Source organism: Sander vitreus, chromosome 2, assembly GCF_031162955.1.
Source record: "Sander vitreus isolate 19-12246 chromosome 2, sanVit1, whole genome shotgun sequence".
In the NCBI taxonomy this organism is placed as follows: domain Eukaryota; kingdom Metazoa; phylum Chordata; class Actinopteri; order Perciformes; family Percidae; genus Sander; species Sander vitreus.
In genome coordinates, this window is record NC_135856.1 from 11716021 (window position 1) to 11741059 (window position 25039).

The following is a 25039-nucleotide window of genomic DNA, read 5'->3' on the forward strand; positions in this document are numbered from 1 at the left end:
GGCCTTAGAGGCTGCTGAAAAGCAATTTAAATAGTCCTTTATTCATAGACTTCTTTTAACATATCCACAAAGTCATAGTCTAGTCATAACCTTTAGGAAAACAGTAGCCAGTAACAGCCAACATCAGCACTCTTCTGCCAATGTAACTAAAAATGGCATTTATTTTTAAATTTCTATCATTCTTTTTGAACTCTGTATAACTAATTTGATTTTAATTTGTCCTTTTACTTATAGAAAGTGAAAATGATATTCTTCAACTCATAAAAGGGGAAAAATAAGACCAAAGTAAGCGACTTATTAAAAGTATAGCCTATGTAATGTGACAGTGGGCAGCTGTGAGATTTTCCACAGTGTTTGTATGTGTTCATCAGTGGGAATGAGGTTGGAAACAACCATAAAATACGGGTTAGCTCAGGCTCCATGGGAAAGGATGGGAAACCCAGGCGTTGTTGAAGCTTTAATCTTTTTACTGTAGATCTTTTTAAATCTGCTGAAGGAAGCAAAGGAGTCTACATGCTGTTGTGATGAGACAATCAAAATTGCATACGGCACTGTATAACTTGCTTGATGCTGTTAGGGATAACTTGTCCTTTTGTTATTTAGCTTTCCTATATAGTTAGTTAAAGTTATTGTATTCCCTACATCTTCTGCAGAAACTAACATTACCCATTATCTTTGTTCTGCATTAGAAAACTCTGCAGTCAAATAACAATGCCTCAAATAACCATAGTTTGTCAATTTGACGTTTATTCTTTAACTACCATTACCAAGTACTGTTAAAGGCGCAATACCGTGGTACAACCACATCTCATCTGATGTTTCCGATGCTGAACAGGTGAAAAACAAACAAGTGAAAATATTTGTCATCATAAAATAAACAATACATAACACAGCCACACAGGGACAAGGTTCAACTCAAAAGTACATTAAATTTCTGCATAAATTAGAGATCTAAAGAACAATATTCCAGAGAGGTAATATAAAACTGTACATGACAATACATTTGCAATACATTACAATATTTATTCAAAAGGCAAAATAGCACCATGAAATAAAAAACAATTCTCATTCAAACCAAAAACCACACAGTTGTAACAGTAAATACTGCATTAGTAATGTCAACAGTGAAAGCACAGGAAGCATGTACAGAGTTTTGTAGTCCGTTACCTGGGTTGATTTTATATGAACGACAGCCTGGTGGTGTACTGTAAAAGTAAAGGATGTGTTGTTCTCATTGTGCCTTCATGTCATTACTTTCTTAATTGTGGTTAAGTTTTGATCAAGGGAATTAGGACACACTTTTAAAATTGTGAGCTACTCTATGTTTTATCATGGTGACATGATGCTTGTGATGGTTTACTTTAGTCTTTTTCTGTCAGGTTACGGGATCCTAATTAGCCATTTTGCATGAAGTCCCTCCCATACCATCCCAGTTTCCCACCCTCCTCCCTCTGACCCTCTTCTTTCTGTTTACTGGCATGTCATTGTCATTCAACCTCTTTCCCCTGACATGTTGAGGTGTGGTGAGAAGTTGTACAGTTGTTCTGTCCTTAAATCGGTGTGTTCCTTAATTCACAGGAAGTTGTTGGAGATCTGACGTTGGTGGTCAAACAAGTCCTCCACCTCGGCGCTGTAAGCATCACCTGATGATAAAAGACAAAAAGAAGAGAAGTGGAATACATAGCAACAAGGATGTATTGAGATGTAAAAATGCACTAAAAAAAAGGTCTTCACACTGTACCTGCATGGCATCCAAACATGTAAACTCGTTCTCCATCATACTTGCACCGACAGCGCATCACGTTGTTTTGGAAATCAGACTCGGCCATGTCTAAGGAAGGGTTGACCTCCACCTGTAAGAGTAAATAGACTAGAGATAAGATGCTGCAAGATTCAAGTCAGTCATCCTCCTCACAGTTAAGTGCAGCACATTTCTGATCAAACAGAATTTATTAAAGGACGACTTTCAACCGACGATATGCAAAGCCTGCTCAATATATGTATAATGGAAATGTATCCAGACTCTAGTGCGGTTCTTTTGCTATATATGGCCCAGGCAATTGAATCCCTCTCACAAGTAGTTATAGCTTCCCAGATGGGCTTGTGTGTTGTATTTCCCTGTACGCAAACTATATTTTGTTATATTTTTTGAAAGTCTCCTTTAAGCATATACTTTTGAATTTTTGAAATTTGAAATTATTGGTCAAAATCCAAACAAATGCCCCTTAATACTGCAGCCAAAAGTATCCACCTTCTATCTTAATTGACTGATTCCTTTACCTATCTGAAAATAAAGAGCATTTCTTGGCTGGGAGCCGTGAGACTTTGCTGGTTGCCTGACAAAGTACATTTCTGTCTAGATCTTTCTGTACCTTTCTGTCTAGATCAGGAACACTAATTGTTTTTTAATAAAGGGAACAAGTGACAAGTAACTTTAACTGGTCTTCCACGAGGTCAACTGAGAAGCCACAGGCTTATTGTTCTACTCTTTTTCTATACAGCTCATGATGTGTAAATTAGGGGTTCAAGCGATGCATGACATCACTTTCCACTGTTATCTCCGTGCAGGAAAAAAAGTGCCAGAGATCAGATGACAGTTTTGGGTTTAGATTTAAGTAGCAGCCTATCATTAGGCTGTAGCCATGGTTGGTTGCCATGGTTTGTTGTTTTCCACCCTGTCTGCCTGCTGGCCATATCTAAGAAAAGCACACATATGAATTTTCCTGATGCACACATCAAACAGATAACCTGACCACATATTCAACAAAGTACAGTATACATTTTGTGGTTCCAATTATATTTACAGGCAAAGATTTAAGATGTAAAATATTCATAAATATAATTCTTTTCATTACATTTTAAGCCAAATTTGGTGTCAAGAACATAAAAAAATAAAAAATAAAAGAATATATATATATATATATATATATATATATATATATATATATATATATATATATATATATATATATAGTAATTGCATCTTAAGAGCAACCAAACCAATGATTTCAGCACACATGTTATAGTCCCAATGTAAAACACCATATTTACTGGCAGTTGATGCCCTCTTAAAAGATCTTGTAATAATGTGAAACAAAGGGCCCACAGCCTGTTTTACAGAACAATGAAAGGTTGTCACTGTCATGTAAAAGGCTGTGAGGTTGTGCAGCTGATTTCTAAATGACGGAGCAATCAGGAGCAATCAAGCGGAGGTGGACGTGACTCATCGGTTTTAATGTATGGTCCTAAAAAAGGCTGCCACCCTGCGATTCTTGGTGAAGACTCAAAGAAACACCCAGTTGCATAAAAGACGAGCGAGCATCTGCACCCTCCCTCCATCTCTCACTTCTTACACAAATTTATGAGCAGCTCAACTACTGTTGAACCACGATCCCGACCACAAACTTTGCTGCTGGGTCCCGTCATCGTGGCAACAGTGGATCTCTGCTTTATGACATGCATGTGGTTTTATCTCTCAAGACCACTCCTGCATGTAATTTACCCCCAGTCTACGCATTCACACGTGAGTCACACATACACATCTAGATTTGACCTAAACACTCCAAAAATAATTGGAAACTGTAAACATCATCACTTTGCTGCCACTAAGCTGCCATGAAAAAATAGAACAAATGACAGAGAGGGAGGACAGATGAGTAGGTCACCACAGCCGATTGGATGTCTAGAACAAACTTCGCTTTCAAACATAAAGCTAAATGTAAAGTGCTGACAGAGCCACCACCACCAATAAGCTTGAACGTTCTGAAAGGGTGGACTAATAGCAGGTCTACTTTCTATATACATCCAGACTAAATTCCCTTTCCTTAAATACCCACACACCCTTAAAACTGCCTACATGCTGTACACCTGAATGGTACACCAGCCAAGAGCCATTTAGCTCAAATTATAGTCTTTATCACAGCTTTTATCTCATATGCGCCTTCAGATGTTGAAACACTTTTTGTTTCTCACTTTAATGCCTAAGAGGTTGCTTAAGCTACTAAAATGATGGATTTCACCATGAAGGTGGATTATTCTTTTCATCAGCATTTTTATTCGACTAACAATTTTACAATTAACTTTATGGACAGCTGAGCGGACTGTGTGATAAAATCAGGGGATATTTAACTACAGTAACTTTTTGTTGTAATACATAATTCCTAACCTGGAAGACGTATTCGCCAGGTCGTATGTCTGTAATGTCGATCCACTGGCAGTCAATATCGTGGCGGTAGGTGTCCCAGCAGCCAACTGAAATACCCTGCTGTCCCATGTTATAGCAAGCATACCGCTTATGGATACCTGGTAGAAAGAAAAAAAAAAAAACAGTTGGAAACACATGAGGCGAGATAAACAGGGAAGACTATGATGTGTAAATCTTCTTTGCTGTCATTTGCTTTGAATTTAAATTTCTACAACCAGCCTGAAATTACAGCAATTTTTTATCTTTTTTTGGGGACTGTCAAATGAATAGAAAGAAACTGAGCTGCATAAAACTGTCTGGGCTTTGTGAAGCCAAGATCAATTTAGGCTTGGCCTCTGATCTTACAGCCTGCCGCCTGGCTTTGAATGGTCATTATGGGATTTCAGCGTTGCACTTTTAGGTTTTCTTGACTCTCTTGTTTGTTCCCTCGAGAAGCAGATTTATTTGACATTAATCTGTAGTCATGTCGTACCTTCAGGGCAGTAGGTGTCCTCCAGACAGAAGCTGGCCTTGTGACCCTCCGCCACCTTGGTCCCATTGAGCGTCAGCAGGTCATAGTGGGTGAACACCTCAATGCTGTGGTAGTGCCTGAAAATGGATCAGGATGACCTAATTAATATGTGATGGAAGTCAAGAAAACCTGTGGCTCAGTGGTTAGCACTGCTGCCTCACAACAAGTAGGCACTGCGGGTTTCAATTCCCAGTTCGGGCAAGTCCTTTCTGCGTAGAGTTTGCATGTTCTCCCCGTGTTTGCGTGGGTTTCCTCCCACCATGAAGACATGCCTGCTAGGTAACTAGGACTACAGTTGAAAATTAGCCGGCTGGCTAACACTGGCACATTTACAGAAATGTTGATTAATGTGCATTGTCCTCATGAATAAATCAATCTTAAATGACAGAATGTTGGGTTACACTTTACTTGAAGGTATCTACATAAGAGTGACATGACACTGTCATAAACATTATAAACAAGTCATAAACGTTTATGACATAATGCTTCTTTTAGTAAGTGTCATTCGGTTTTTGTCATGACAAGTTATGGTTACGGTTAGGGTTAGGGTTAGAGTTAGGGTTAGGGTTCATGTGTTATAACTGTGTCATGACAGTGTCATGACATCACTCGTATGTAGATACCTTCAAGTAAAGTGTTACCGAATGTTGTCAAAGAGACAGAGAAAGATCTCGCTGTACTTGTTGCTGTTTTTGTTCACACCTATATCCTCCTGTGGAAAAAACAACAACAACCCTGAGGTTTATTTGAAGTATAGCAGCCATAAATCCTGGTACGTTGTTGCGAAGGCGTCAAACAGACATGGACAACAATTGTTAAAACACAGAGTGGGCACATAGATATCGGTTTGGTGGTGCTTGTTCTCTCATTACAGAACCATTCCCAGAACAGACTGTACTAAAAGTCAAACCATGTGTTTGCTGGTTGGGGAGGTAGTGATTGGATTGCTGAGCTGTGCCTCTCGTTTTGGGACACAAAACCACAACCGCTGAGATAAGAGGCCAGGGTGCAGTCACGGCTCTGACTGTAACAACTGGGCGGCCAGTGAGGAGGATGTTTATTGTAAACATCATTTTGGAGGATAAAAGATTGTGTTTATTGTGCTAAATAACATACTTTTATATGTGTTTGGTTATTTATAGTCCAGATCTTACATCCATCATTTGCTGCAGTCATTACATTTATTTTTTAACCTCTGGTAGCATTGTTCAACATTGTTCTTTCTAAAAGACTTCTGTTTTCTCACGCCACCTCATAATGATGCCCAGTCCTGTGCCATAGAGAAGGTTATGCAGCTTCATTTCATTTCCAACCAAACTCTGAAGCAGCTACAATCACCATATAGTCACTCCCTATCTGGCTGAAGGCGTAAAATGAGCAGCTGTTGGTCCAAATGAAAACCTGAAAGCTCCTCTAAGTGACACAGTGACTTGAAGCAAACACTGTAAATGTTAAGGAGGAGGGTGTAAATGTCTGGTTAGGGTCATGGGGCCTCCCCCCCCCCCAGTCTTACCTATGACACTGGTGCCATGTCCAACTTTCTCTGGAGGCTCGGGGTCGGAAGTCGGCGCGGCCCATGTTCATGATACGGGAGGAGAAGCGCAGCAGGCGGCGGTGTCCGTAGGGCCAGTTCATCCTGGCGGCAGAGGAAGACAGGCAGTTCTCCTCATTAGCGCAGGACAGCAGGTGGAGAGGTCGGTCCTCCAGGTAGGCCGTCTCCTGGACGAGCTGAGCATCCAGGACAAGGTCAGGAGCGGCTGCAGGGGCCAAGGGTCAGAGTTTCATTAAAAGAGAACTCTACCGATTTAGAATTGCATTCCCATGACATTGTGAGACAGTAAAAATGTATCTTTTTGTTCTACGCATTTTTCTTCCTTGTCAAAACCTGACGCCTACATTACCCACAATGCAACTCAACTGCCGACAGTTCAGTCAAATGCTGCGATTCATTTACCTCAGAAGTCAGAGTCGGAAATGATGTCGCACCCAAGTTAACCGCGTTCCAGTACAACAGTCAAAAAACGATATTTCACAGTGGGGTTTGCTCCAGTGTTAGCAATACCAGTGGATAACTATGAATTACGCTGTATTTTGTGCAACATGTCCACAGATAGAAGTTGGACAGTAGCTACTTTGTGTACGTTCAATGAGACACAAATAAGACGGAAGTGCCAATAAACATACAGCTTTCACTACTGTTCTGTTTCCAAGTCGGAACTTCCCAGTTGAAATTGACACCAAAAGAAACAGGTGTGTTATGCTAGAAGCGGCTAATGTAGCCTCAAGCCACTAGCCTCAGGCAGATTTGAGGAGCTACAAAGGTCTGGTAAGTTCACTTCTTTCTAACTCCACACCACACCCCAAGATTTTTTATTAATTCAAGACTTGTCTTCTTAAGCCTCAAACAAAGTCCTAAATTTCACACACACGCCCCCCGCCCCCCACAGGTTTACAAAAGGCTTTATACACCTTTTTCACAGAGCAGTACTCCCCAAGACTTTGATGTGTTGGATCTGTGGAGTTCCCCTTTAACAAACATTGCACAACAAATACAAATGTGTCTCTGTGGTTGCTGGTTTTGGACTCACTTTCTACACATGTGACTCCTGCAGCTCTGCCAGCTCCTCCTCTGGGACAGTACACGTGTGTGTTTCTGCGACACTGCTGGATAGACATCTCAGTGCCGATGCAGTGCGTTCCACTCAAAACCACCTCACCAGCATCTGAAGAACCATGCCAGTACCAGGTCTCCTGTACAGAGACACAAGAAGAGAACAAATTCACACACAAAGTCATTAGATTTGTGCATTTGTGTTAAACACTTCTGGATTTGTAAAAAAAAAAAATGTCCGAGCTGAAGGCAAACTCTGCTATAAACAAAGAAACCCCATTTTCTTTATAGGAGCTATCAGTACACATAATCACATTTTCCATTCTTTTTCACAATTTTAAAACTGCCTCTTAAATGTTCCCAGAAGCCCCCCTCAAAACACACTCACGCTGCCCTTTCCATGCACAGTTCTATTTTCAGTCTGTTTGCTCTGTGAATTTATCCAGATTTCTCTTCGCCTCACTTTCCCTCTTTTATTTTCGGTGCGCTGGAAGTGGACGTTTGAAAAGCCTGTAATTACCTCAGGCCTCGGTAATAACACAGCACAGACTAACAAACAAGGAGGATGGAGAGAGGCGAGAGAGAGAGAAAGCGAGAGGGAGAGAAAGAAATATAGGAGCACAGAACAAAAGCTTAGAGACGAAAGAGGAGAATGAAGCAGAAAATTGCATACAACATGATCTATTCTGTTGTTCACCTGATGAGCACTTGAAGCAAAGCCCAAACCCAGCTGTCGACAGACCACCATGGCCTCGTTGATGCCCCAGTTCTCGCTGCAGATGGAGCCCCAGCGCCTCACCCCTCCGACCTCCATCAGCACCTCCACACGGCCCTCTGATGGTTCTCTGCCTCCTGCCAGACGCACCTGAAGGTTATGGGAGGAGAAAGAGTTTTCTTGTCAGTCCGTGAATACCGCTTAATGCCTGTCCGCATAAACGCATGTATTTGTGTGTTTCTCACCGTGGCCTGCATGCCAGTGTTGGGAACGTTGCAGCGGACTGCTACATCCTGGTTGTGTTTGCAGCTGTAAAGCGGCACCTGTCTGTAGGCACACTCTGTAATCGACTTCTCCCTGCCTGTACACTGCACGCTGTTCATGTGGATGGGGCCGGTACCTACAGGAGAAGGGCGTGAAGTTGATTAATTCACGTGTCTTACAAACCACGTGCAAAAAGACAGGCACACACACACACACACACACACACACACACACACACACACACACACACACACACACACACACACACACACACACACACACACACACACACACACACACACACACACACACACAGGGCTCTGCAGCCACAGATGTCCACAAAGAGGAATTAAAAGCCCAGACATGATCGGGACCTCTGATGTGGCTCTGAAACTGAGCTTAGCCAGAGAGCTTTCTGTCTAAATTACTGTACACTCTGTACTGCACACTGCCCACCAGGGCCATGCTTTATAAACCAAAATAGATACCAAAATGGCCAAACGGAGGAAAATCTTTGAACACATCTATGTTGGCGTAGGTGTGTGAGGCCCAGGCTAAAGCCCTATAATTTGGCCTTAAATAGCTGATGATGTCAAGTCTCTCTTTGAGTTGCTCTCCTCTAACTGTGCTACCGATGAGCCTTCACGTTGCTCTTGCAACACACAGATCCAACTCTTACATATTTTCACACAACTCTGGTAAACTGGCCTAAGATATTAAAAGCCACAGTGCTCCATTTAGACATTTAACCATGTTCATTATTCAGACATAACTGCACCATAGCACCTACTTTAATAGAGTCCTAAAGCACTCAAATAAATTGCCATGAATGACTTCATTAAGTTAAGCAGAGAGAAGGAAATGCAGCCACCATAATAGGACATGCTATGTGCTCATTTGGGCAGAAAGATAATGGGAGGAAATGAATGTGATTACAGTTACTGCAGAGGTGCGGCAAAAAAAAGGACAATAACTGAGTGTGTGAAAGTGGGGTCTATTTCCTAGGAAAATGTTTAACTCTATTATTGCTGAACAACTTAGCCGCTATACTCTCGTGCCCACAATAAAAGCAGTGCCAAAGTAATCACAGTCTTTCTGAACGTTTGGTCCTGCTCAGCGCTAATTGCCTGACATCCTGGTTTCAAAGCTGTGCTAACTTTTCACACACAGCAGGTTTATTTTGACAACAACAAATGCCATTGTTTTGGTGGCTGGAACCTCCGAGCATAGTTTACACTCGTATAATTGGTCATGGGTAGAGTTCCTCAACAATCAGCTTCTGCGATAGAAGTAGAAGTCAGGCTGTAAACAATTTCTCTGGGTTTATTTGTCTGCTCTGGTTCTTGGAGTGCTGCGTTTAGCAAGTGTTTAATCCACATGTGTCAAACTCAAGGCCCGGGGGCCAAATCCGGCCCCTTGCAAATTTTGATCTGGCCCGCATATCAATCTAGGTTTACAGCAAATTTTGGCCCGACTAGTTGTGCACCACACCAAAAAAATGGGGAAACTGTTTTTCATACTGTAATTATGCGACACTGGCGTGAAGAATTTGACAGATTTGCCGACTTTGAGACACAGAATTCCCCGCAGAAGCAGAGAGTTTTTTAATATTCAGGCTGTGAAACAGGTTGTGGTGAGTCAGCTGGGTGGTAGCTGCTTTTAAAAATGTAATGTTTGTTTTTCATGACTTGCTAAATTCTACGATGACTAAGAAACATTTTTGCTGACTTTTTTAGGGTTTTATGTCGACCAAACTGTATGGGAGAAAGCTATATGAGACATGCAATAATACAAAGTTAATTGACTTTTTTTGTTAAATAAAAGCATGTCAATAAACTCAACATGTCTGGCCCTTATTGTGATCGTCATTTCCAGTGTGGCCCTTAGTGAAATTGAGTTTGACACCTCTGGTTTAGTCTAATGACTCACTGAGCACAACACTGATTCAAAGTCGGTACCCTGGTCATCAGATCAGTAGCAGGGACTCTTTATGATTTTATGATTCTGCTCACTATGGGACAAAATGACAAAGACCCAGTTATAGTTTTGGTCAAACAAATAATCGTTTCCCACCATGACCTCACTAGGCATGGTGAGTAAATGCATTACTGGAAAGCACCAAAAAGACTTAAAAGTGCACTTTGGCTACACTATGTGTGTGGCTATGTTTATGTGTCCTATCTTACCCTGTCCCAGGTGAGCTTTGGTGAGCGCCTCTTTGGCCGTCCCAAAGCCCAGCTCTCTGCAGACCACGCTGGCTGCAGTCATGTCCCACAGGTGGTCACACACGGTGCCCCACTTCCCCTCCCTCAGCACCTCAACACGGCCCTCCCCGAGCCGGGGCCCTGCCTTGAGACGCACAACGGGCTGAAATGAAAAAGGAAGAGTTTAGATGCAAAATGGAAGTTTGTGAAGTGATTTAGAAATCTTATACTTGTAGAGCCTGTCTGGGTCTGGATGTTCATAGCTACATTTTCAGATTTAACAGTTAGACTGCCTAATTAAGAACTAGATTTCAGCCTGATAAGGATATTTGGGCTGCTTCTTTGGCTAGACTGAAGACAAAAGATGACTTTCTCTACACAGTCCAATGAACTGCTTGAGGAAGAGAATATCAAAGTATCAAAGTTATCATTTTAAAGGAATAGTTTTGACAAATACACTTATTCACCTACTTGCTAATAGGTAATTGAGAAGATTGAACCCACACCCAGGAGAAAGAGTGGTATCAATCTTGTCATCTTAACACTCGACATGAAAGCGATTAAGCATTTCCCAACGTGGAAATAAGCGAATCAACTGGCTGCAGCTTCCGATTTAGCGAACAGACAAGAGAGTGGTATTGATGTGGGCAAGAAAACAAATAAGCATATGCAATATGAAATATCAAATCAAAAAACGATTCCATGATTTTTCAGAATCTATTTTTTCCAACTTCCAACTGACCGTCACGGCGGGCGGTGCAGGTGCTCTGCCATAACGTGTGAACTGGGACCCAGGGACACAGCGGACCACAGCGTGCATGCCATTGCGGCACGGGACATCACTCCTGGGGAGGGACAGCTGGGCCTGGCACTGTGACAGAGAGACCTCCTTGCCCTGACACTGCACCTTCTCCACCCAGTAGGCCTTCTTACTGATCTGCGTCCTCAGCCTGGAAAGGGAAAATATGGAGGAGGCAGAGAAAGCAGAGAGAGACATGAGAGGTATATTTATTGCTAATGAACTTTAAAACCCAAGTTATATCCTTCAAAAAGCATATGTTGATTTTACCTGGAGGAGGGATCAGCTAACTTGGAGTCCCACAATTTCCTGAAAGAGAGAGAACATCACACTCTTGAGTTATAACTGTGCTTCTTTACATCCAGTAGACTAAACAACCAGCTGTCCTATACACTCCCACGGTCTGCTCATGTGCCCAATCTCATTTTTCCTCTTCAATTTTCCTTAACATGCCTATACTCTTCCATTCTATCTATCAAACCTTCAATAAACAAACTGAAAGCTATGAAGGAGACACAACATGCTGGGAAGGGCGTGTGTGTGTGTTTGGATAAACATAGCCCTTATGTAAGCGACAGGGAGGGAAAAAGAGAGAGGGAGATTTACAATAACAGATCACATAACTCCCTCTTACCTCTCAAACCACCACCTTCTTGTCATTACTTTTTTAGATCTTCCATTTCTACATTCATGATTATTTCTGTTTCAGTGTTTGTCTATATGTCTACAGTGGATGTCTGGTTTGGGGCATCCATGTGGAAAAAAAATATGAACAAGCCACTATACATTAATCCCTTTTGAGAAGCCTTATTGAGGTCTGCCAACTCCAACAGAGGTTTCTAAACTGTGTCTAGCTTCAGGGGTATTACCTGAAACTAAAGTCAAATTCTAAAGGGAAACAGTGTGTATACACAAAATGGGCCCCCCTACGCCTGGGCGCACGCACACACACACACACACACACACACACACACACACACACACACACACACACACACACACACACACAATGATACAACCTAAAAAAGTGAAGAAAAAAAGGGGTAATTCAATAAAAAGAATGATTCACAAACCAGGATGAGTCTGGGAAGTGTCCCTCTGTGACACACACACACACACACACACACACACACACACACACACACACACACACACACACACACACACACACACACACACACACACACACACACACACACACACACACACACACACTAGAGCTGACCACTTGCATCGGCCAGTGTGACCACAGACAGGTGCAGCGTGACTGACGCCCTTCATGAATCTGCGAATCTGAGTCACAACACCAAGTATAGACAGGAGGAGAGTTTACTGTACAACCAGATTCATGATGCAATTAAATATTTGGCTACCTAAAACGGGATATGTTTCCTCTCCAGGAGAACCCCAGTATCCCGGTAATCTACATGGGTTATTATGCACAGTGCTAATATTAGATGAGAAATGTGTTTGAAGTTGGAGGGGCCTAGAAGGAAACCCACAATAAAAACCCTGAGCCAGACAAACTACTCTGTGGAAAGAAAATATCTGGCTATTTTTTACTCTGCCTGGAGTTACTAGTTTCATAAAACTAAATAAAATATTGCAGAAAGTACAGCATCTCTCTTTCTTTCTCTGTTCTTTACTTCCTTGCCATCTTTCCGTTCCTTTTCTTTCTTTCAATCCCCCTTCTTTCCCTCTTTTCTCATTTTTTCTCCTGACTTTGCTTGTTTTCTTTTCTCTGTCATTCTTTCCTACCTTCCTTCCTTTCTTTCTTCCTTCCTTCTGTTGCCCTTACTTTTTTCCGTGTTTATCTGGTCTGAAAACATGAACATCCCTAAAACTAGAGATACCCCCTCTGCAAGGGAACAGGGCACATACAATGGTATATATAAAACAACAGAATGGATCTAGAAGGGTAGATTTCTCTGTATGTTGATAAGAAGGGACGGATTATATGGCTTTGTTGTGCATTGCAAATATGTATATGTATTTGTGAGTTGTGTGTGATGGTGTGTATTTGCTTGTGTCTATCTGTGTGTGTCTGCACAGTTTAAGATGTTTCATAACTTGGTGGTAAATAGAAGAGACAGACTGTAAGGGGGTGTTAGTTCATGGTTTTGATGAGAGGGAGGATGGGGGGGGGGTGCTACCCATATAATTGCCTGCTCTGCTTGGCAGTGTCTGCTGTGCGGTCGAGCAGTAGCATGTTGGTTCACACACACCAGACATGGAAATATGCACGTACATATCAACTTTCCCTGCCTTGCCTCTGTAAAAACAAAGCTCTTTAAAAAACCCAGCGTTGTTACCCGACGTTATGACTGCATGCTGGGAAACAAGGAGAGAGTGATGTAAGTCTCTGTGAACTGGGCAACTTTTATGAGCATCGCCTAACTTCACAGGACGAGGTAAAGCATGTTCTTTTGGTTTTCACTTAAGACACAATTAAGTTGTCCTGCTGAGGGCTAAAAGCACGGTGGATGTTGCTCTTTGTTAGGTCGAAACACAAGTTGGAGCTGAGTTGAGGCTCCTACAAGGAGATTTTAAGGATGGGTAGTGAACCACAGCATCAAGCCTCGGGCACAACAAACAGGTTGTGACCGTAGCACTGCTGAATCATTTTAACCAGAAGAAGACTTTCTTACTTCTCAGGATCTTCAGCCCGGTGCCAGGTTTTTTATGCAACTCTGACCACACAATACCATAAGCCATGTTGGAGAGAGGATCTGACTGTCAGGAAAGCAGAGATAACCTGTTATTATACTGCCTGAATGCAAAGCTGCCTGACTGGAACAATCGGCTCACTTAGGAGACAGCAGGTTGCTACACAGGCTCCACAACAGCCTCTAGACAGTCCCATCAACCTCCATGTTACAAACACCTTAAAGGGGTCATAATGATGTGCTTTCCATGAAATGTGGGTTTTAACATAATTGCCACAAAGGCATACACAGTCTTTAAAAAAAAAAGCTGAGGAGGGGAGAAGGAGCAAGGGGTTAAAGTAAATTAGAAGAACTGAAGTTACTGTCAGCCTCAAAGAGAGTGTGGATGTGATGAAACAAGGGAGCTGGAAAATAGCTTTAGCGCTTGCCTTTTGTAAGCACAGCAAAGTGGGGGAGTATTTAAACAGCAGTAAAAATGCGCTGAGCAACTTAACAGGCAGAGACAAAGGCAATCACATCAAAAAACAACAAAAAAACAACCACATGGCCAGAGAGGGAAGTGCTGACACAGCAAAGGGTGTGCAGCAGGTTCAGTCAAGAGAATATTCTAGTAGATTTCTCAGACCATAATTACAGCTGTTCCAGAGGACACAAACCCCAAGGAAGAGCAGGCATGGACCACTGCCAGCATAGTGGGTAGCACCAGGAAGATGTGATGTGACTTATGCTTGGATCAATATAAACAACAGTCAACAGTCTACAGTCACGCTAGCGGCTCTGTGCAGCTCTCATAACAGGGATTTGGTCATACACCTAAGTATTGGATGAATTGAAATTTTTACCTGATGATGGTGCTAGATGAAGAGTTAAGGGATCATTCAAGTTATTACAATTCCTCCTGAGGGGGACATGAATGTTTTATGGCAATCTAGCTAGTAGTTGTTGAGACATTTCACAAAAAAAAACCAAGATGTCAACCTCATGGTGGCGCTTAACAGAAGGTCAGAGGATCACCAACGCCATTAGAATAAAGTCTGTGAACCATAAATGTCTGCACCACATTTTATACATTTAGGAGATTTAGTTGAGATATTCCACTGGATAAGTGAAAACTTTGACCATGCTGGTGGTGCTAAAAAATTTTAAATTATTGAATTGATCCTCTGGGTAACATGAATGTCTGTGTCAAATTTCATGGCAATCCATCCAATAGTTGTTACGACCAAAAAAACAGTCAAGTCAAGGAACCACCTAGTGTGCGTCATCCTCTGAGGACCATGAATGTTTGCACCAAATGTCATGGCTATCCATCCAATGATTGTAGGGACATATTTAAGTCTGGACCAAAGTGGTAGACAGGCCGACCAACACTGCTATCACTAGAGCCACGCTGCTTGCGTGGCAAAAAAATGGCTGTTGTCGCTAAACATAAAAATACATCCCAATTTCTACCTTTTCAAAAGGACAGTCACCAACATAAGTATCTGCTTCAAAATACGTGAACACATCTCTTAAGATGCCTTAAAAGAGATAAGACACTATAAGAGAGATGTTTTCATTGCTAGGCTGTGGCCGTGGCGGTGAACAGGGCAGCTGAGGAGAAGCAGCCTGTATCCTGCCGCAGAGCAGAGCAGGACACAAGGGCTAATTATTGGCGACATGGAGAGACAGATGGTGCAGGGCAGGCCAGTACAGTCGCCCTGTTAGCCAAGCCATAAAAAGACCTCTGTGGGCAGACAGACGGACACACAGAGGGTTGTGTTTGCATGTGCACGAGCTTGTGTGTGTATTTATATTTGTTTGTATGCGCGCGTGGATTCTGGACATAGTTTATGTAAGGTCTTGTAAGATGCTGTGCGACGAGGGTGGAGGCAGGGATGTATTAGCATGTGTGTGTAAGTGAGGTATTGAGGTTTTTCTATGGTATGTGTGTAAGGGCTTTGAAGGTTTGTGTAGGTGCTAAAGCGGGTATTTATGGCGAAAGTTGGAGGGATGAGCTGGATTTATAGAGACAGATTCAGCATAACAACCTGACATTATTAGTTGAGGAAATGATGAATGTTTGAGGGACAATAAATAAGTTTTATTTACACAAAGCTGAAGTCTCTTTTCTTTGTGGATCTAGCCTCTGTACTTGCTTTTGTAACTCAATGGGTTTTCTGTCTGCATCTATGACTGTACTACTGAGTAAAATAGCACATTGTTGTGATGAACAGCTCCTATGCAGCAACTAACTAACAAACTAACAAACAAAATCATAATTTTGTCTTTGTACAGTAATAGACACCAGGTTTAAACACCTCATCACCATCATTCACGTTTTCAGTTTTATGTCGAACATGTTAGCAAACAGTTGCCTATTTTTACATCTAGCAGATACGGTGCAACATTATGATTCTTTTGGAGTTTATATCCATCTGATGAATCCCAAGCAAATATTTAAATATGGTTTGGCCTCCACCAACTCCCGAGGGAAACATCTGGCACTTTAGTGGCTAAACGCGCCTCTATGTTCACCAGTTAGCTGTCATATCTATCTGCTGTTTGGTGCTGGCTAGATACTGTACAGAGGGGTTTTAGAGCTAATAATAGTGATAGAGATCAAATTGCCTCGATGGTATATCTACATAAGATAATAGAGGTGTGTCCTCAGACTTTCAGACATGCCACTCTGCTTTAGAAAGTGCTGCTGCACACAGTTTTCCCTGGGGGTTTCTTAATTATATGAGATTAGAAACCATGTAAGGGAGGTTTCATGTGAAGACACACACCATGATGATGATGATGATAATCGTGTACTCTGGATCTGACATTAATAGCATACTCTCTAAGACTATTTTAAAGGTCTGTGTAAGGGGCCCACTCAGCTAATGGGGCAGACAGGCCTGGCGGACAGCCGGGCTCGGCTAATGCCACAGTGGACATGTCATGCCAAGTGTGGTTTGACTAATGACAGCAGTTGTGGTTAACCTCTATACTACAGGGGGGATGGAACAGCAGTCCAGGCATGGGGCTGCCCAATCTGTGAAGGGATGTGTAGTCCACCGCACCTTTCCATCCATTTCATAACCACACATACACACACACAGACACACAGACACAGACACACACACAAAGACACACACACACACACACACACACACACACACACACACACACACACACACACACGCACACACACACACACACACACACACACACACACACACACACACAGACACACACACACACACACACACACACACACACACACACACACACACACACACACACACACACACACACACACACACACACACACACACACACACACACACATTCTCTGCGACTCGGCCATGTCCACTTTCGCACACTCACCTGTAGGCGTTTTGGTCAAACACTTCTGCAGCAGGGAATCCTAACATGCCACAGACGACACGGCTGCTGCTGAGGTCCCAGCCCTGGTTACACACATGACGCCACCTCCCAGCATGCTTCACTTCCAGCACTCCCTCCGTCACCAGACCGCCATGGTTGCTGGACAGCACAGGCCGTAGTCGAGCCTCCTCTATGTGAACCCTATCAGATCCCTGCAATTTTTTAAGATTGAGAATGGACTGCTTTATCCTAAATAAAGACTGCCACCACAGGATAGATCTTTGTCACACAAACCAAAACAAGATCAATTTAAGTTAATAAACATGACTTCATCTTTGCTCAAACAACACTTTGTTTAACTAAATATCTGCAGACAGCACGCAATGGAGAGAAGAATAACATGATAAGATGACATGCTATGTCTCTAATCATGACACTCTCTACTGTAATCTTCCACATTACATAGGCAGCAGGAAGGAAACTAACAGAAAACATAGTTTGTTTTATGTGTCATGATACATGTCATGATGATTACAAAATGGTTGAGAAAGTGTAAACTCTGCAAGTTGAAAAGAAAGAAAACAAAACAGAAGTGATAAATGTCTTGCAATTTCCTCTGGTCTGAATTTCTTGCACATTTGAAGGAAGGCACTGTGAGCTTCTGGTGGTTGGGTCCTAAACATAAGGCTGCATAAGAGCTTGATCTGGAGATGGTCTGGTTTTAGTTTTGTCTCTAATTAGACATGTCCACTAGCCTGTGGCTCCACATATGACATTTATGTATGGGAGCCTGAATAAAGCTAGATTGGGCTACTTCTTTGCAGTGTACTGGAGGTTGTGTGTGTCTATGTGTGTGTTTTTACCTGTGTGTAGTGCACATCAGTCTCCAGTTCCACATCTGGTTCGACATGGTTCCCACTGAGCTGCTGATGCCTGTCACTCCTCCGCTCAGACTGGTGTTGGGACTGCCTGTTCGTCTGTCCCTCTGCCTCTTGTCTCACAGCTGTGTCCTGTCTCCTGTAGGCTGCGCCGTTTGCCAGACGTGAAAGTAGTTGGTGTCCTTGTGGCAGAGCTGGGCTGACCTGTGGGCTTGCTCTGGAACCACCTCGATTCCGTCGCAAGATCTGGATCTCGTGGCCATTTTCTTGCGGGGAGATGATGCTGCGACGGGAAGAAGTTGGGTTGCGATGGAGGGCGATCTCATGGCCTCTTGCAGAAGATGAGATGTGGGCTGGGGGTGGCACAGACTGTGGCAGCGGTGGTGGGTTTCTCTGTCCTGGCTGGTTTGGCTGGTGCCTGGAGGATGAAGGAGCCTCCTCCACGGAGACAGTGGGTGAGCCAGGTCTTCTTTCTGGGCTGCAAATGACCCCCAGGTCCTCAGCGTGGGTGCAGTCATTGATTCCCCAACCATTGGAGCGACAGTTAGCAATGGAGAGCTCTGTGCCCGTACAGCGCACATTGTCCAACCAGATCAAACCTGGCAGCAACAAAAGGCAGTAAGTTATTGAATCAAAAGAAATAAAACGTTAGTAGTATGGTATTCAAAACTAAACTCCATTGGCTGGACATACCTTGACCCTCGCCAAACTTGGCACTGTGTGCCCAGGTCAAGCCGCGTTGGAAGCCCAGCTGACGGCACACCACATTGACCATATTAAGATCCACCTCGTCATCACACACTGTGCCCCATGCGCCATTGTAGAACACCTCTACACGTCCCTCGTTGGCATTGCGACGGCCTACGCCTGCCAGACGTACAAGCACCTCCTGGGCAGACACCGGAGGGGGGTAGAGGAGAAGCAGGAGGAGGAGTGTGGACAGGGAGCCCAGGCACAGCATCCTGGAGAACCAAAAAAAGCAGAATGGAGAGATGAGAAGAACTGATGGGAATGGAGGCGTTGTGACGTTAGGTAGGCCTAAGGAGAAGTAAAACATTGCAGAAAACAGAGAAGATGCATGTAAAGCAGTAGGCCCTAAATATATATGCACATGTTACCACAAAAATCCCAAAAATCACACAAAACCATGGAACTAACATTCCATACCCTGACAAAACATATAATTTGAAACTTCTCCTCTAACCCTAATGGGACAGTCTGCAGTAAAATGAAAGATTGATAGATGTTTTTATCCTTTAAAATAATCAGAGTCATTTAAAGGACAGTCAGAGACTTGAGAAACATCATGAAAATGTAGCCCTCAGTCGGAACCAGTCAGGGCAAAGGGGGTAATAACCAAAGCTAAAAGTAGCCTTGCAGTCCAGCCAACGGAAACTTTGGCTTTCCACAAACCCTCAAGCTAGCTGCATGCATTTAGCCAACAGACACAAAAGCAAATAAACACCGTCATAAAAATGTTCTCACATATAAATAAAGCAGCTGGTTAGCGTCCGTGAGAGACGTTTTGGTTAATGAGCAATGATTAATTCATCCTGAGACCACCCTTAAAAACCTTTTCTTCTAATCGAGAGAAAGACACTGGAGAGGTAAGGAGCAAGAGGAGAGGAGATCTGGAGGACGAAAGAGACACCTTATACTGAATTCATCCACCCATTTCTGCTTTTGATATGCCTATCAGTACAAACAAATATATGTTTAAAAAAAGCAACAAGCCAGACTCATGAGGCCTGAATTAAGGAGAGATGAGTGTGGATGAGTTCCGGCAGCTGCAGGAATGAAATCCTGAATAATGGACTGAACCAAAATGTAAGAGAACAGTTGAAGTAAAGAGAAAATGTTGAAGTTGAACTTACCTGTTGATCTCAGCCTGGAGTCGCAAGGAGAAAGAAGGGAAAGAGCACTGGAGGAAAAGAAGGATGTGAGTTTGGTCCTGCTCTCTATTCTCCTCTTCTCCCTCCCTCTTACTTTTTCTGTCACTCCCTCGGATCTTCCACTTCATCCATCCCTCCCATTTTCTTAATTTAAGCAACTTTTTTCTCCTTCACCTCCTTCTATTTTTCTTTCCATCACCAAACGTCCATTAAAGAAATTTTGACCACAGAATTCAATAAAAACACACAGGAAAGACAATCCAAACATGATATATGCACTTTATTTTTTTTTCGCTCTCCAGATGTAAAATCATACTATATATACTTTTTGATGATGTTATAATAATTTGTGCATCCCAACACAGACTTGTCAACACTTGTTTAATCTACTTAAAGTATGTTGCTACGTTAACCAATCCTCATTGAAACTCTTAAGTAAAAAAACAATCACGTTCCCCTAACATGTCTGAAAAGACTAAAAGGGCGTGCATTCTTAACCCACACAATGGTAAAATCATATGGACACACACACACACACACACACACACACACACACACACACACACACACACACACACACACACACACACACACACACACACTGGTACCATCCCATGCCCACAGTTAGTGGTGTCATGAAATAAATACTACGTGCTCCACAGTAGGAACGGAGCTGCCTGTCTGAACTCTTTCTCTTTGCATAAAGTTGAGTTTCATAACATCCTCAGTCGTGGCACCTTCTCACAGAAAGGAAGTTCTCTTTAAGAATAGAGATGGACGGTTGCTTTATATTTTACAGTAAATAAAGAAGAGCAGATATTTCTAAAGATGAGGTTACAATGTTTTAACACTTAATGAATTCAACCTAAAACTGAATATGTAATCAAAATAAAAATCCACATTAATGTATGCAATTTGTAGAAATTGCAGGATTGTCTTTACTGTAAAAGTTGTGAAGGTCCTTATTTTGATGATATAGGGCTGTGTTTCAATGTTCCTTTTGTTAGAATACTTAATTAATATGTACCTTCTTTAATATAATGTAGCTCTGAGTGCTCAGCAGTGAGACAACATGAAAGATGTGTTTTGGGATTAGAACAGATAGCTGGTCTTTAAAACTTGTTTCATATAATAATAATAATAATAATAATACACAAATGTAAAACTTACTATAACATTTTGTGTGTGTTATTTTAACAGTTTACATGTATATGTAAAATATTTTTGAGATTTTTATGGTGCTTGTGTGGTGGAAGTCAGCTCACTGTAATCAGATGTGACAGGAGATGAGACATTGAGGCTCAAGAGCTCACTCTGGTGGAGTAAATCATTGCAATAGTTGAACATTAGTAACCTTGGTGAATATGGAGAAGTTACTACTTTACCAGCAAAAAGTTATGGTGGGATTCTTTCAGCCTGCATTTTTTGGTCTGCCACAAAATGTATCCCCTCTCTATAATGCACAAATGATGCCTTACTACCAAGTGTTTTATTTTTGTATACCTAGAGGTCACAAACACAAAATGTATTATTGATTATTATTATTTATTTATTGTGCATTACATAAAGGGGGATATGAAAATGCTTTTAGCACATAGTCATACAAACATACTGAAAATACTTTAAAGCTTTCTTGCTGACACAATATATCACTGATTCTTACAACACAGCACAGCAAAGAGACAAAACAATCCAGGATTTTAACATGAAAAATAGCAAAACCAAAGCATATTTAACACAAACACTCAGAGTCGTCGTCTTCAGTATCCTGACAGTGTGGAGACCGCTGGGTAACGTTTACGGTGAGTCATGCACTTGTCTCTCTCGATGAACAGTGAGTGGGTTTTACAGTTAATGTCCTTCTCGATTGTAATGCGTGACTCTTCCAGGTGGGACAGGGAGCCTCTGGCCTCACTCAGCTGCTGGTGCAGAGATGCCAGAGTAGCATCAATCTGCCTCACCTCCCCTTCCAAACTGCAGACACAGGAAGCACAAAAAGTGAAGAGAGAGAAAGGTGGTCAAGCAATAGAGTAAGACGAGACACTGCTTAGCACTCAGAGCTACATCATATTAAAGAAGGTACATATTAATTAAGTATTCTAACAAAAGGAACATTGAAACACAGCCCTATATCATCAAAATAAAGACCTTCACAACTTTTACAGTAAAGACAATCCTGACACCACTAACTGTGGGCATGGGATGGTACCAGTACCGCTGTTTGTGTGTGTGTGTGTGTGTGTGTGGGTGTGTGTGTGTGTGTGTGTGTGTGTGTTTGTGTCTGTGTGTGTATGTGTGTGTACCTGAATTGGGGCTCATCTCTGCAGAGCTCCATGTTGGGTCTGAGGGAGCGGAGGTAAAGTCTGGACTGAGCTACTCTCAGTGGAGCCTCTTTGTTGTGGATGGCCTGCTGCAGAGCCACAATGTTCCTCTCCTGGGCCCCAATCTGCTCCAAGACCTACACACACACGATCATACAATAAATTAACAAGCAGCCAATCAATCTGCCATGTCAGTCTGTTTGTCAGTCGGCTTTTCTACCTGTGCGAGCTTCATCTCCAGCTGGGTTTTGGCTTCTATCAGCTCTGCACAGCGCTGGCTGAAGGCTCTGTCCACACTGGAGCACTGGACTCTCAGATCATCAGTGGTGTCCTGCAGCACTCTCTCCACCAGCACTCTGACACACACAGCATCACTATATTTACTAAAAAACTTGAGATAATGTTTCACATTGTTAACTTTACAGTAGCCTCTGTAACACAGAGCTTTAAGTACATGTCTAAACCACACCTGACCTGAGACTGTTGGTGGCCTGTTCTTCCTGCAAGGCCTTGGACAGGTTGTCCTGTGTAAACTTTGTCCACACTGTGCAGTTACACACCCTGCAGCAGACAACGTGGCAAATTGCATGAAAGTTATGCACATTGTTTCTCATTTTATGTGTTTCTAAGTTTAGAAAATTATGTTACACACACACACACACACACACACACACACACACACACACACACACACACACACACAAAGACTCACTGGTCCTGCAGGGTGGCTGAGCTTGGGTGGTGCTGCGTATCTGTGCTCATGTTACTGTATCTTCCACTGTGGTCATCAAAGTTGTAGGCCTGGTATTTATCAGACCAGTCTAACTCCAACGTCTGCTTGGCCTCTCTGTTCATCCTGACACACACAAAGACGCAAAACGAATGATGATAATTTAGTTCTCTGTTAGATCTTCAAAAAAGAAGACATTATGTGGGTTTGCATGACAGGTAGCTTAACTTTCAGGAAACAGGTTTTGACACTCACTTGATCTGAGTGACAACCTGAGCTCTAGTTCTCTTCAGAAGAGCCTGGATGCTCCTGATCAAGTCCACTTCCTGTAAAACACACGGTCACACTTCTTGTTAGTGTGTGTTACAGTGAGCCCTCTGCTGGTGATGTTTTACTGTTACACCTAGTTCACTACTAGACACTTGATAGTCAAAATAGCAGGAGCACAACAACTGAGTTATTTTATTGGGATCTACAGATTATTTTTTGGATAATTCAAAATTATTCATTAAGTCGATAAAACTCAAGTTTCTATTTTTTTTCTCCGACCAACAGTCTAAAAGCAAAATATATACATGTATATGTATACATATTTTATATAATTTAGGGGGGAAAAAAGCAGCAAATTCTCACATTTTAGGAGTGATCAAATAGTTGGCAGTTTGCATGAAAATGGTCTTGAATTGATTAACAAAGGTTAAAAATAATAATTTTCACTTCACTAATCGTTGCAGCTCTATTATTTTAATTTGAAAAAATGATGTCTCCCAATAATAAGTATAAATGTGTCCATTCCCAAAGTATCCCATTAATGAGTAACAATGAGTCAATATTGTTAACTAATGTTCACCACATACTAACTATTGTTAATGTCACTACATACAGTAAGTAGACCTATTAATTTCATTTATTCTGGGAAATGTTTGCTGTAATCTATATTTGTCCTAGTCCTTGTAGCTAACTATTACTGTATGTAGCATTCTATTCTTTATTTGTTGACCATTAATATATTGCTCATATTACTGCTTAAATTTCACATTTCACAAGTAGACCTATATTTCATATTTTTCCATGCAGAACAATGACGTCCTGTCTTGCACACAGCTTCATAAACTTTATTATAAAGCATATGGTTACCTTCACCAGCTCCTCCTCCACAGTGTCTCGGACTAGGTCTGCTCCAGGTCTCCTGGCCCTGCAGTTGAGATTATCGGTGGCGATGGCAAACGGAGTCTCGGTGGCGTCCAGCGCCTTCTCCAGCCTCGTTTTCAGCGCCAGCAGTGACTCTGTGTCGGCCAGCAGCTTGTCGATGTGCCGTTTCAGCTCAGACTTCCAGTAGTGGGTCTCTTGTAGTCTCTCTCCCAGAAGACGTGTTCCCACGGCCTGGGTCTTCAAAGTGGCAGCCTCGGTGTCCTGGTGCAGAGTTTTGGACTCTCGCTGGATGCTCTGGGCTTCGTGGTGGTTGGTACCGGCCTGCTGAAGCACGGTGCGGTAGTTTGAGAACCATTCAGCCGGATAGTATTTAGCGGACCTGTACCCCGCTGTGGCTGAGCCCGAGGACGGCTGCGGGACATCCGGCTCTACATGAGGGTCTCTCACCGGGACTCCCTGAGCCACTGCTCTGCTGTCATAATGGGGTCTTGACACTAAAACCTCAGAGCTCATTTTTTTTGGACAACTAAATTAGACTACAGCTAGGCTATGCACAGTTTCCACAGTCCTGAAGCAAACCCAGCTGTTTGTTTGGTGTTGCCTGGTTACATGTTGGTAAGAGCAGTTCCAGAAGCAGCTCTGGCTCAGGTGACTAGTTATCACAGCTGATAGGTATTAAATGGCAATTTCAGTCATTAATTTAGTGTAGCAAACACAGTAGGACATATGAGCTTT

At 42.4% G+C, this 25039-nt stretch overlaps 2 protein-coding genes across 2 annotated transcripts; both read right to left on the bottom strand.

The window, feature by feature from the left end:
• Positions 1 to 478: 478 nt before the first annotated feature.
• On the bottom strand, positions 479 to 20193 carry LOC144535452 (lysyl oxidase homolog 4-like). Its single transcript, XM_078277943.1, has 15 exons — positions 20084 to 20193; positions 18903 to 19171; positions 18195 to 18808; positions 17332 to 17543; positions 11579 to 11617; positions 11252 to 11459; positions 10492 to 10672; positions 8287 to 8441; positions 8024 to 8191; positions 7304 to 7466; positions 6229 to 6472; positions 4677 to 4792; positions 4166 to 4302; positions 1742 to 1853; positions 479 to 1643 (listed from the first exon to the last, which is right to left on the bottom strand). Exons 2-15 carry the CDS (start codon positions 19168 to 19170, stop codon positions 1573 to 1575), a joined length of 2688 nt encoding a protein of 895 aa, XP_078134069.1. The 5' UTR covers position 19171; positions 20084 to 20193; the 3' UTR covers positions 479 to 1572.
• A 1484-nt stretch (positions 20194 to 21677) lies between these two features.
• tekt4 (tektin 4) lies at positions 21678 to 24835 on the bottom strand. The gene is made up of 7 exons (XM_078268529.1): positions 24290 to 24835; positions 23408 to 23478; positions 23135 to 23278; positions 22897 to 22983; positions 22643 to 22778; positions 22405 to 22559; positions 21678 to 22075 (listed from the first exon to the last, which is right to left on the bottom strand). Exons 1-7 carry the CDS (start codon positions 24815 to 24817, stop codon positions 21862 to 21864), a joined length of 1335 nt encoding a protein of 444 aa, XP_078124655.1. The 5' UTR covers positions 24818 to 24835; the 3' UTR covers positions 21678 to 21861.
• Positions 24836 to 25039: the final 204 nt, after the last annotated feature.